The sequence below is a fragment of the Phacochoerus africanus genome, chromosome 9, assembly GCF_016906955.1.
Source record: "Phacochoerus africanus isolate WHEZ1 chromosome 9, ROS_Pafr_v1, whole genome shotgun sequence".
NCBI lineage: Eukaryota > Metazoa > Chordata > Mammalia > Artiodactyla > Suidae > Phacochoerus > Phacochoerus africanus.
The window spans coordinates 59,881,822-59,893,119 of record NC_062552.1 but is presented as its reverse complement, the minus strand read 5'-3'; the positions used below and the strand labels follow the sequence as shown (position 1 = coordinate 59,893,119).

Here is an 11,298-nt window from a genome sequence, read left to right as displayed (position 1 = left end):
AGCCAAGTGTACCGACTGGCCATTCACAGAGAAAGTTTGTCAACCACTTCTCTAGAGTACACTCAGTCACTCTAGAGACAGGATAATCTGATTAGTGTTGTGAAGAGAAAACTAGCTACTTTTTCTCTTCACTGGTAGGAAGTACCAAGGAGGACATCCGCTCACCTTGTGCCTACCCTCTAGAGGTGGGACACACCCTTGCAGGAGGTTGCACATGTTTTGCCATTGAAGTTCCTAACTGGCAGTCTCAGAATCCTGTCACCTTATAGTAGGCAGAGACCCAGGTTAGTGGCTCGTTCCTGTGGGGTAAGGGATCAGACTTGCACAAAAGGAACTTTCTGGGCTGTTGCCTGCATTAGACCTGTAGGATGGAATTCCAGGAAAACACCTTCAAAAGTTGAGCCGGGAGTTCCCTTGTGGCACAGTGGGTTAAGGAACTGGCATTGTCCCTGCAGTAGCTCAGGTTGCTGCTGTGGCATGAGTTCAATCCCTGGCCCTAGAACTTCCACATGTCTCAGGTGTGGCCAAAAAAAAAAAGTTCTAGCTAATCTGTTCTGGGTTCTTTTTGGCCTTTAGTAAATTAAATAAAAACCTGGGAAGAAAGGATCTGCTAAAGGAAACTCATTTTTTTTTCCTTTTTAGGTCCGCACCTGCAGCATATGGAACTTCCCAGGCTAGGGGTTGAATCAGAGTTATAGATGCCAGCCTACACCACAGCCACAGCAGCACCAGATCTTAACACACTGAGCGAGGCCAGGGATTGAACCTGCATCCTCATGGATACCGGTCAGATTCATTTCCGCTGAGCCATGACAGGAACTCCCAGGAAACTCATTCTAAAGAGAAGTGATATGCAAAGGCCTATTCCATCCATGGTCTTAAATGAGCAGGCCTGAAAACGACACCCACTGGGAAAAGAAGAGGTCCTTAGAGGAACGGTCACAGTTGGGGCAATTAGGCTATTTCATTTCAGAATTCAAAAAGGGAATGACTGAATGGTCTAGGCCTTTCTTAAAAATTCTAGTGCAACACAGACGGCTCAACTAGCATGATTGTGGTTTTTTGTTTTTTTTTATGTCTTTTTGCTATTTCTTGGGCCGCTCCTGTGGCATATGGATGTTCCCAGGCTAGGGGTCCAATCGGAGCTGTAGCCACCAGCCTACACCAGAGCCCGCCACAGCAACGTGGGATCTGAGCCGAGTCTGCAACCTACACCACAGCTCACGGCAACGCCGGATTGTTAACCCACTGAGCAAGGGCAGGGACCAGACCCACAACCTCATGGTTCCTAATCGGATTCGTTAACCACTGCGCCATGACGGGAACTCCCATGATTGTGTTTATTCTTATAAACTTACAGAGCTGTAGAAGCCTAAGCCAGGAGTTCTATAGAGTATTCTGTAAACACCATACAGGACTGCTCCCATCTGTGAGGTAAGCCTGAATATACCCTTTACTCCCCAGGGCACTGTCACCTGCAAAACACCCAGCACTGTTAATTAAGGCAGTTTGGTTCTAGGTACCTTGGTGCCTTTACTGGTGACATTTTAGCCTGTGGCTTCTAGCCCAAGACAATTGACCAGTTCTACCCTGCCTCCCTGCATGGTGTTCCAGAAATTTTTTCTATAAAAGTAATGCCTACCAGACAAGGTCAACCAGCTCTAGAACATTCCAGGGACAAGTGCAACCCAAAATACCAGTGTTGATTTATAGCAATGACCACTGGAGGTCTCAGTCTTGAGGTCCCACTGCTACCCTCACTCCCAGAAGCTGTCACTCAGGCTACACTGTCCTAACCAAATGAAGCAACAAACTGGGCATGTTCCCAAGGTGGGGCCCACCTCAATCCTGACTACCATACCCCTCATGGTTTTAGACAGGAAAAAAAGAGGAACCACTGAAAAACTAAATTCCAGAGAGAGACCTGGTATAGCAAGAGATGCTATTTAGTGGGAGATTAGGCCTGTGTTGCACCCAGAGGTTTACTCTATAAAGTCTAACCCCAAGTATGCACTGTGAGGCCCATGCTGTGGTCAGAGGCATCTAGATGCAACTGAATGGCCCTCACTAGGGTGAAGGGAGGCCCTGTGCAATGGCAAGATTATCTCCTTGGGTAGGGGCCTTGGGAGCTTCCACAGGTCCCTCCTCCTCACTGTGAGCCTCCATCTATGCCAAAGCCCACAGAGCTGTTCTAGCATACACATCCACTGCTCCTCAAGTTTAAAAAGCTGAACAAGTGGGAAGGCCCCTCACTGCTCCTGCAGCTCCCTCTGCTGGTAACCAAAAACTGCAGGCCTCTGGGGCAAGCTCCAGAACCTTCATACTAACGTAGCTTAAAGACTAGATACTATCTGACCAAGGTGAACAATGGCAACCAAAGAAAGACAAATTTTGTCTACACAGTAGAGCAGTTTTCCTCTAACTATTGATGGAATGACTGGAGTCACTAAAGTCATCCAGACAGTTGGACCAGCTGGGGCCGCTCTGAGTCCAGGGATTCTGGAAGCCTTGATGAGGCTGTGCCATCAAGCAACCTGCTGTACTCCCTGCTCTGGTCAAACAGGCACAATGCAAAGAGGCCAAAGGGCCTGCTTTATGCCCTCTTGAAGGTAAGGTGTAACCCACCCGGAACTAGGAAGAGGAAGAGAGCATATGAAATGCCTTGAACTGAACTGGTCCCAAATAAATTCTTGTTCAAAGATTCTCTTGCAAAAGCCATAAAATGCCTTTTATATTCTGCCTCCATATATTACACCACCAGGACAGCCTGGGCACAAAAGCTCTCTTTTCCCTCCATAGAGCATGATGACAAATACTAGTCAAGATGTCTGCAAGTTTTTCTGTTAGCCAGCTTTGTCTCTCACCATAAGACCAGAATTCCTCTGTACCTGCCCTTATTAAAGTGGTTTCTCCAAACTCTGCTCCAGCAGCAGAGGAAAACTCCAGAATGCTACTTATTACCCTATGGCTCAGATGGGGGCCTCTGGCTAAGAAGCACCAGGTGAGGGGTAACTGCAGGTCACTGACTTTCCTAGAGCATCAGTGCTTCCAGTGTTCTGGGGCTGATGACAGTTCCCACCACACTGTCACCCCTGATGGGCCAAGTGGACTCTGCAGGCATGGTGAGCAGGACCCATCTTAGGGGATTTTGTCTACTGGAGGGTACAGGAGGAAGAGTTCCCAGGACAGCACCAGCAGCAGGAGCATGTTGAAGAGGCCATAGGTTTGGGGGGGATAAGGTCCAAGTCCTCATCATCTGGAATCTCATCCAGGTGATACCCATCCTGGAGCAGCTGCCGGCTCACATCCTGGTTCACCTGCTAAGAGCGTGAGAGGAGACAACTATAAGCCAGGCTGCAAATGACTGCTGCTCAAAAGGGTGACCCACATTTCCTTACTGAGGCTTCCTGTCCACACTCCACCCTCAGGCCAATCCCACACATCCCTGGACTACAGGAGGAAGTGGCACCTTTTCCTACCTGTGCCTCACCCTGTACTGAGCCAGTACTGTCCAAGCTGCCTTGTCACTTGCCTCCAAGGAAACTGCCCTCACTAAAGAATCCTGAGGGAGCTGATGAAAGTATCAGATTCCAGATTATATTTGCAAGTCAAGCCCTAACCATTCCCACTGAGAACCCAGGTTGGTCCCTATGAGGGCTGAAGAATATGGAACAATGTACCAGAACAATGGGGTAAAAGGGAAGAAGAATATAGGTTAGAGTAGAACAGGGTACAGAATGGCTTTTTCTGCACTGCCAGTAAGACATGTTATTCTTTGATGCCAACAGAGCTCATTCCTTGCAAAGTGGAACCTGTTAGCCTGGCTTCACCAGTTCCACTGAGCAGAAGGAAAATGAGCCTAGGAAGTCTAGGCCTTTCTCTGGCTCTCAGCTAATTTTTCTCTTCAGTTTTAACAATCTTAGGCATCCAGATATTCAAAGAAGATAGAATTTTCAAACTGCCTGTATTCTCTTTGGCAGAAACTCAGGGGTTAACCAAGGGTTTCCAGGAAAATAAGGACAAGATACCAGCAGTATACAGTCTTCATCCCAGCACTTCACCTCTATCAAAGGCAGTAAGATGCACATGCCAGGACTTTACATCCCTGGTTTTTTTTTTTTTTTTTTTGCTTGTTAGGGCCGCACCCGCGGCATATGCAGGTTCCCAGGCTAGGGGTCTAATCAGAGCTACAGCTGCTGGCCTACACCACAGCCACAGCAACGCAGGATCCGAGCCATGTCTGTGACCTACACCACAGCTCATGGCAACACTGGATCCTTAACCCACTAAGCAAGGCCAGGGATCGAACCCGCAACCTCATGGTTCCTAGCTGGATTCGTTTCCACTGCGCCACACAGGAACTCCACGTTCCTGTGTTTTTGTGTAGGACCATCACTCTGGAAACATGTCCAAAAGGCCAGCCCAGGAGTATCTCAGTCTCAGTTCTCATAGATGGAACAACTGAAGGAATAGAAGTTGTCTGGCCTGGAAGAAAGCAAGCTTGGTGGAAGACAGATGGGGAGGGATGAGAAGGCTTAACTCAGATAAGAAACAATCAAAACAAGGGAGACTAGAATTACTGTGTGACAATGGAGGCAGGACTAGGACTACTACATCCAAGCTGCAGGCGACAACTGAAATTAGTAAGGAAGACTTAAGAGCTACCTGAATTGTTTGTTGGGGCAGGAGGTGGAGATAGGCAGCCAGATTTCTTGGAGACACTGAATACCCAATTACAATGAGCATTCAAACAAGTAGAGGGTGGTAAACACTTAGCTGGGATTTATCAAGAGGATTCCTTTTGTAAGTGGTGGCCTGGATTAGAAGACTTGTGAGGTCATTTGTAGCCCTAAGGGTCTGTGGTCTCCTGAACTTTCAACAGCCCTTCTTAGACACGTTTACTTCTGCTGGGGGGAGAGTGCAGAGCAGAAGACTGGAGGACAAACCACAAGTCTGGCACAGTGCCGTGCATACAGCAGGAACCAGACAAGCATTTGGCAGTGGCAGTGACACTGCCTTCAGCCTGGCCCCACACAGAAAGGTGCTCTGGACTTGCCTCTGCAGAGGAATACCCGGAGGAGTATCTGGATTCCAGCTCCCCATCACTAGAAGAGGAAGACAGTCAGATCAGGGAGATGCCTGTGGAGTACAGCTATAAACAGCACAGTGCAGAGCATGCAAAGGGGTTTGGGGGACTTGTGAAGCAAAGACCACACACCATAGAACTCAAGCCCAGAATGTGCCATGAGTATAAATAGCTCCTTCCACTGGCTCCAGCAGGGACAGGGTCACTGGCACTAACAGTGCAGACATTATAGGGTAGGATGATTTCCCCAGATAAGGTTGGTGTTTCAAATCCATGAGCAGCAAGATGACCTATGAGTCCTCTAAGCAAGCCATCCTGGGAAGGGATAGTGCAGCCCTGGAACATGCACAAAAGGTCTTGGAAGAGACAGGGAATAAGCAAAGCAAGTGATCTGCAATTTTACCCAAATCACTCCCCAAGGGTATTTCCAAGGCGTGCACTTACCTGTCAGAGTCAAGGGACACCAGGTTTTCGTCTGGACTCTGACTAAGAGCAGTATAGCCCTTGTTAAACTTCACTGACCTAAGGGGAGATGGGGGGAAAACCAAGCATTGGTAAAGCACCAGCTTTTCTCAGCGAAAGCCAGAGTCCTCACCCTTATGGGAAAAAACCCAACTGATGGCACTACTCCTGACTTGCCTTCTACTTGGTCACACAGCCACCACTGCCTGCCATGTATGTGACTACAGCTCCTCAGAATATGCACTTCCTCACGCCACTCCCCCTGCTGCTCCTGAAGAAAAGCACACGCCCTCTTTAATGAATTGGAAAAAGCCCTGTCTCCCCACCTAATTTAACTAGGGAACAGAAAAAGTTCTTAGGCAAATTCCTTCACCTGCTTTAGCCCTTATTTGTAAGAGATGCCCTGGATAAAGTCCCACCCAATCCTCAGAGTTTACCATTCTGTTAGAAGCAAACAAACAGCCCTGACTTCCCACACTGCTCTCCATCCTCACTCTTTGGGGCTCCAGCCACTATATTCCTCCCTAACTTAGTGAATGACCCTACTCACTGACAAAACTTATTCCAAAGCCCTTTCCTTGAAATCATCACATTCTAGAAGGAAAAGAAAAGGTCGTTCCTCTTCTCATTTTAATGCAGTGAACCTGACAGTTTGGCTTCAGGGGAATCACTAGTTTGGCCCCTAAACGTGTGTTTGCTTTCTGTCTCCCGGCCTGAACACTAAAGCCTTCTCTGGAAACGGTTGCACAGAGGAGGTGGCGCTTGCTGAGACCTTTTCCCTGAAGAGTCGGGGCGGTTCGGCGCGGCACCCAGCATGCCCTTTCTCCGCAAAACTGCCTTGGCCAGGTCCCGGTGTTTCTCTGGAAGTCAAAGGGCCGCAGTCAGAGGGATCTTCCCCATTCCGCAGTGTATCCCAAACGCCAGGAGCCCGCTCTCCGAACGGATTTTGAGGTGCGGGAGCGGGCTGCAGGTGCCCCTCCAGGGTCGCCCCAGTGCGGCTCCGGAGCCCGCCCGGGGACACAGCAGCCCGCCCCGGCAGAGAACCCCCACCAGGCAGCACTCACGCAACTTGGCCTGAATGGAAGGCGCGCGCGTCACCATGTATGGCCCCCGCTTCTCCACAGCAGCCAGAGTCCGCTCCCCAAGCCGGGTTACTCCAATACCGCTTCGGCCGGAGGGCGGACCTGCAGACCCAGCACCGCTGGGCCGGGGTCCCAGAACGGACGCCAGAACCGCATGCCCACTGGGCTCCGCTGTCGCCATCGCTTGGCCACACCCCTCCGGGTGGTGGAGCCCCACCTCCTGGCTAACCAGCCAGCAACCGGGAAGGAGGCGGTCCCTCCTCGAGCAAGATGGCGGCGCGCGGGCGCAGACTGTACCCGGCTGAGCTTTCCGGTCCCATAAGTTGCGGGGTTGGCTCAATTGTTCCGCCCTTCCGGGGGGGCTGGATTGCTGCAGTCCCGCCTTTCTGGCACACCACGTGCTTGTAGTTGGCCTGAGTTCCTGGCTGTCAAACTAAATTTTTTCTCTAGTGGAAATTAAATATCAATATTTTCGGGGTGGCCGCGGATGTGCACCTGCGGACTTCGAGCTCTTTGCGCCCTGGTGCGCACGCGCTCCTCGTGGTATCTCCGCATGGGTCCTCTTGCCACAGCCGCCCCTCCCCCAGGGCGGACCGGGGAGAGCTTGGGTTGAACCAGAAACAGCAGTAGGAGACAGGGACGTGTTAGCGCCCTTCTCCAGAAAAGAAACTAGGCGCGGGAAAACAGTTTAAAGACCTTGTGGAGGTCACACAACCAGAGACACTGCCTGCGCTGATACTCTAATGTCAAATCCAGGTTATTTCCAACACCACGCAATGCCTGAGACCTTGGATGAGGCTGACCCTATCTAGGACTCAGTTTTCACATATTATTATTATTTTTTGTCTTTTTAGGGCCGCACCCGTGGCATATGGAGGTTTCCAGCCTACCGGGTCTAATCAGAGCTACAGCTGCCGGCCTATGCCACAGCCACAGCAACGGGGGATCCAAGCAGTGTCTGCAACCTACACCATAGCTCACGGCAGCGCCGGATCCTTAACCCACTGAGTGAGGCCAGGGGTGGAACCCTCACCCTCATGGCTCCTAGTCGGATTTGTTTCCGCTGCTCCACCGGGAACTCCAGTTTCCACGTTTTAAAATGGAACCAATATCACTACCCTTCTTACAGCTACAAACAAGAGCAAAATAGGCCTTGGGAAGAAGAATGAAAGTGTGTCCAGGCCGGAGCTGTCACAGCTCTTGACTTCTCTGGCTCCCAAGGGATGTGTTTGTAGCTGGCTGGAAAGTAGCTCCAGATCCTTGTAGTAACTGCGAAATCTCATGAGGCTGTCCCAAGGCTAATTTATTAGTCTCCACAGGGTAGTTCAAAAATGTACAACTTATGAGCCTCCAGGGTCACAAAAACAGTTGAGTGGGAGTGTGATTAGGCGGGATAGGAGAAAATAATTTACGACTGCGTTTTTTAAAGTTTATTTTTTAGAGCCACAGGTGCGGCATATGAAAGTTCCCAGGCTAGGGGTGGAATCAGAGCGGCAGGTGCAGGCCTATGCCACAGCCACATCAACTCGGATCCTTAGTCTGAATCCTCATGGATACTAATAGGGTTTGTTTCTGCTGAACCACAATGAGAACTCCTAGAACTAAATTTTTTGAAAAATGAGAAGCAGAGTTCTTTCGTGGCACAGTGAGTTAAGAATCCAGCATTGTCACTACAGCAGCTTGGGTAGCTGCAGTGGCGTGGGTTCCATCCCTGGTCCAGGAACTCCTGTGCCCCCCAAAAAGAAAAATCAGAAGCATAAAGGAATGCTATTTTGGTTGATTCCACCACTGTTTTTGACCTCCAGAAGCAACAACTTCATATGACTCAATATTTTCTCCTTTTGACTGACTACTACTTCTGTTAAGCAAATGACGCTTACATTTGGTTGGATTCGCCAGTTAGGTGGTAAACCTGGAATTCGAACCTAGCCTGTGGACTCCAAAGAGGTGGTTTTCCTCATGGCTATTGCTGCCTGTTAAGCTGATGGATATTTCACTAATGGCCAAAAAAAAAAAGTGACCAGAACCTTTCAACATTACAAAATCTCCAGGAACTAGTAGCCAAAAAGTCATCCATCCATGACACTCTTGGGTCTCCCATTACTAGTGCTCAGCTAATTGTTATGTCATTGAATATGAGCCCTGAACCCAGATTTTAATTCTTTATCTGTGTCCTTATTTGAGGAATAGGGATTTTAATAGTACTTGCATAATAGAATTTATAAGGTTAAATCCTAAGGTGCTTGGAATGGTACCTGGCATGTACTAAGCGCTCAAGAAATGTAATCTTAGGAAGTTTACACAGTGTTTTAAGTATGTAGTGTTTATTCTCTCATTTCAATTTACCCTCCCCAAGGGCAGACTTCCTTATTTATTTATTTATTTATATTTTTATTTTTTGCTTTTCAGGGCAGCACCCACGGCACATGGAAGTTCCCAGGCTAGGGGGTGAATCGGAGCTAGAGCTGCTGGCCTGTGCCACAGCCACAGCAACATGGGATTTGAGCTGTGTCCGTGATCTACACCACAGCTCACAGCAATGCCAGATCATTAACCCAGCAAGGCCAGGGATCAAACCTGCTTCTTCATGGATACTAGTCGGGTTCATTACCCTGAGCCACTACGAGAACTCCCTATTAGATATTTTATTATCTTTGATGCAATTGTAAATAGGATTGTTTTCTTAATTTCTTTCTGATAGCTTTTAAGTGTATAGAAACAACATATTTCTATACATTGATTTTGTATCTTGATGCTGTACAGTATTTACTAGTTGTGACAGTTTCTTTAGTTTTTTTTTTTTTTTGCTTTATAGGGCCGCACTCATGGCACATGGAGGTTCCCACGCCAGGGGTCCAGTTGGAGCTGTAGCCACTGGCCTACACCAGAGCCACAGCAACTCGCTGAGCCGCGTCTACAACCTACACCCCAGTTCACGGCAACACCAGATCCTTAACCCACTGAGCAATGCCAGGGATCAAACCCGAAAACTCATGGTTCCTAGTCGGATTCGTTAACAACTGAGCCACGACAGGAACTCCTCTTTAGGGTTTTGTTTTTTTTTTTTTTTTCAATATATATCATGTCATCTGCAAATAGTGAGTTTCACTTCTTCCTTACAATCTGGCTATCTTTTGCTTGCCCAATTGTTCTGCCTAGGACTTCCAATGCTATATTGAGTAAAAGTGGTGAGAGTGGGCATTCTTGTCTTGTTCCTGATCTTAGAGGAAAAGCTTTCAGTGTTCACCGTTGAGTATGCTGTTAGCTGTGAGCTTGTCATATATGGCTTTTAGTATGTTGAGGCACATTCTATCCCACGTTGTTGAGTGTCATAAATTAAGTTGAATTTTGTCCTGTGCTTTTTCTCCATCTATTGAGATGACTATACAATTTTCATCCTTTATTTTGTTAATATGGTGTGTCATACTGATTTAGTTGTGACTATCAAACTATCCCTGCATTCCTGGAATAAATCCCACTTAATTCATTCAGGTCATTTGACCCTTTTAATTATTGAATTGCTTGCTAATATTTTATTGAGGATTTTTGCATCTGTGTTCATCAGGATGGATTTTTTATCCTGCTACTTCTTTCTGAGGTCCTCTCTTCCCATCTGACCAGGTTTCAGACTCTACCCTTTGACCTTTCCTATCACTGGTAGAGCACAGACAATGGTCAGGTGGAGCCTAAGAACATGCAGCTCTTTCTGGGTCTCCAGGTCACCAGCCCCACCTTAATCACATTAATCCATGTCATCTCCCTCTAAGGAAGATTATTTCCTAATCCAATCCTTACAGCATCTTCATATGGTATTGTCATACCTACTTCACATATGTATAAGGGAACTGAGGGTCACAGGGATTTACTGACTTGTTAAAAGCCACAAAGTTGTACAAGAGTTGAATCCTTATCTGCCTCAAAATCTTGACCTGTATTTATATCAGTCAGGTGTGACTTTAATGTTATGGACTGAATTGTGCTCCCACCCACATAAATTCATATGTTGAAGCCCTAACCCTCCATGTGATTGTATTTGGAACTAGAGCATTTAAGGAGGTGATTAAGGTTAAATGAGGTCATAAAGGTGGAGCCCTAAATCAATAGGACTGGTGTCCTTGTAAGAAAATTCCCTGGTGGCTTAGCAGTTAAGGATCTGGTGTTATCATTGCTGTGGCTCAGGCCACTACTGTGGCACAGGTTTGATCCCTAGCCTGGGAACTTCTGCATGTCATTGGTTGGGTGCAGCCAAAAACCAAAAACCAAAAACAGGGAGTTCCTATTATGGCTCAGTGGGTTAAGAACATGACATCTCTGTGAGTATGCAGGTTCATTTCCTGGCCTTGCCCAGTGGGTTAAAGATCCAGCGTTTCCATGTATGTGGCATGGGCTTCAGCCATGGCTCTGATTCAACCCCATGCTTGAGAACTTCCATGTGCTGCAGGTTGGGGTGAAAGAGTACCACAATGGGAACTAGGCATATATTTGGACAAAACTTTCATTCAAAAAGACATGGAGGAGTTCCTGTCGTGGCTCAGGGGAAACGAATCTGATTAGCATTCTTGAGGATTCAGGTTCAGTCCCTGGCCTCCCTCAGTGAGTTGGGGAACTAGTGTTGCCGTGAGCTGTAGTGCAGGTCACAGATGTGGCTTGGATCCTGTGTTGCTGTGG

General features: G+C 47.9%; 1 protein-coding gene across 2 annotated transcripts; it reads right to left on the bottom strand.

Annotated features, from left to right (window-relative positions):
• Window positions 1-1,326: 1,326 nt before the first annotated feature.
• Window positions 1,327-6,911, bottom strand: FAM219B (family with sequence similarity 219 member B). 2 transcript variants are annotated; one of them, XM_047796253.1, is made up of 5 exons: window positions 6,613-6,911; window positions 6,321-6,408; window positions 5,531-5,608; window positions 5,057-5,105; window positions 1,327-3,317 (listed from the first exon to the last, which is right to left on the bottom strand). In XM_047796253.1, the coding sequence occupies exons 1-5, from the start codon at window positions 6,809-6,811 to the stop codon at window positions 3,153-3,155; spliced, it is 579 nt and encodes a 192-aa protein (XP_047652209.1). In that variant the 5' UTR covers window positions 6,812-6,911; the 3' UTR covers window positions 1,327-3,152. The 2 variants fall into 2 exon arrangements, with proteins under 2 accessions (XP_047652209.1, XP_047652208.1); XM_047796252.1 differs by having other exon boundaries at window positions 1,327-3,320; window positions 6,613-6,909.
• Between the last annotated feature and the right edge of the window lie 4,387 nt (window positions 6,912-11,298).

Bases quoted from the DNA above. Each gene is read 5' to 3' on its own strand.
- FAM219B (XM_047796252.1), bottom strand. From the start codon at position 6,811: ATGGCGACAGCGGAGCCCAGTGGGCATGCGGTTCTGGCGTCCGTTCTG. The intron at 5,609-6,320 runs GTCTCAGCAAGC...ATCTCCCCTTAG, and splicing joins CCCGACTCTTCAGGGAAAAG to GTCAGTGAAGTTTAACAAGG. The intron at 3,321-5,056 runs GCAAGTCCAGAG...TCACGCTCTTAG, and splicing joins CCGGGTATTCCTCTGCAGAG to CAGGTGAACCAGGATGTGAG.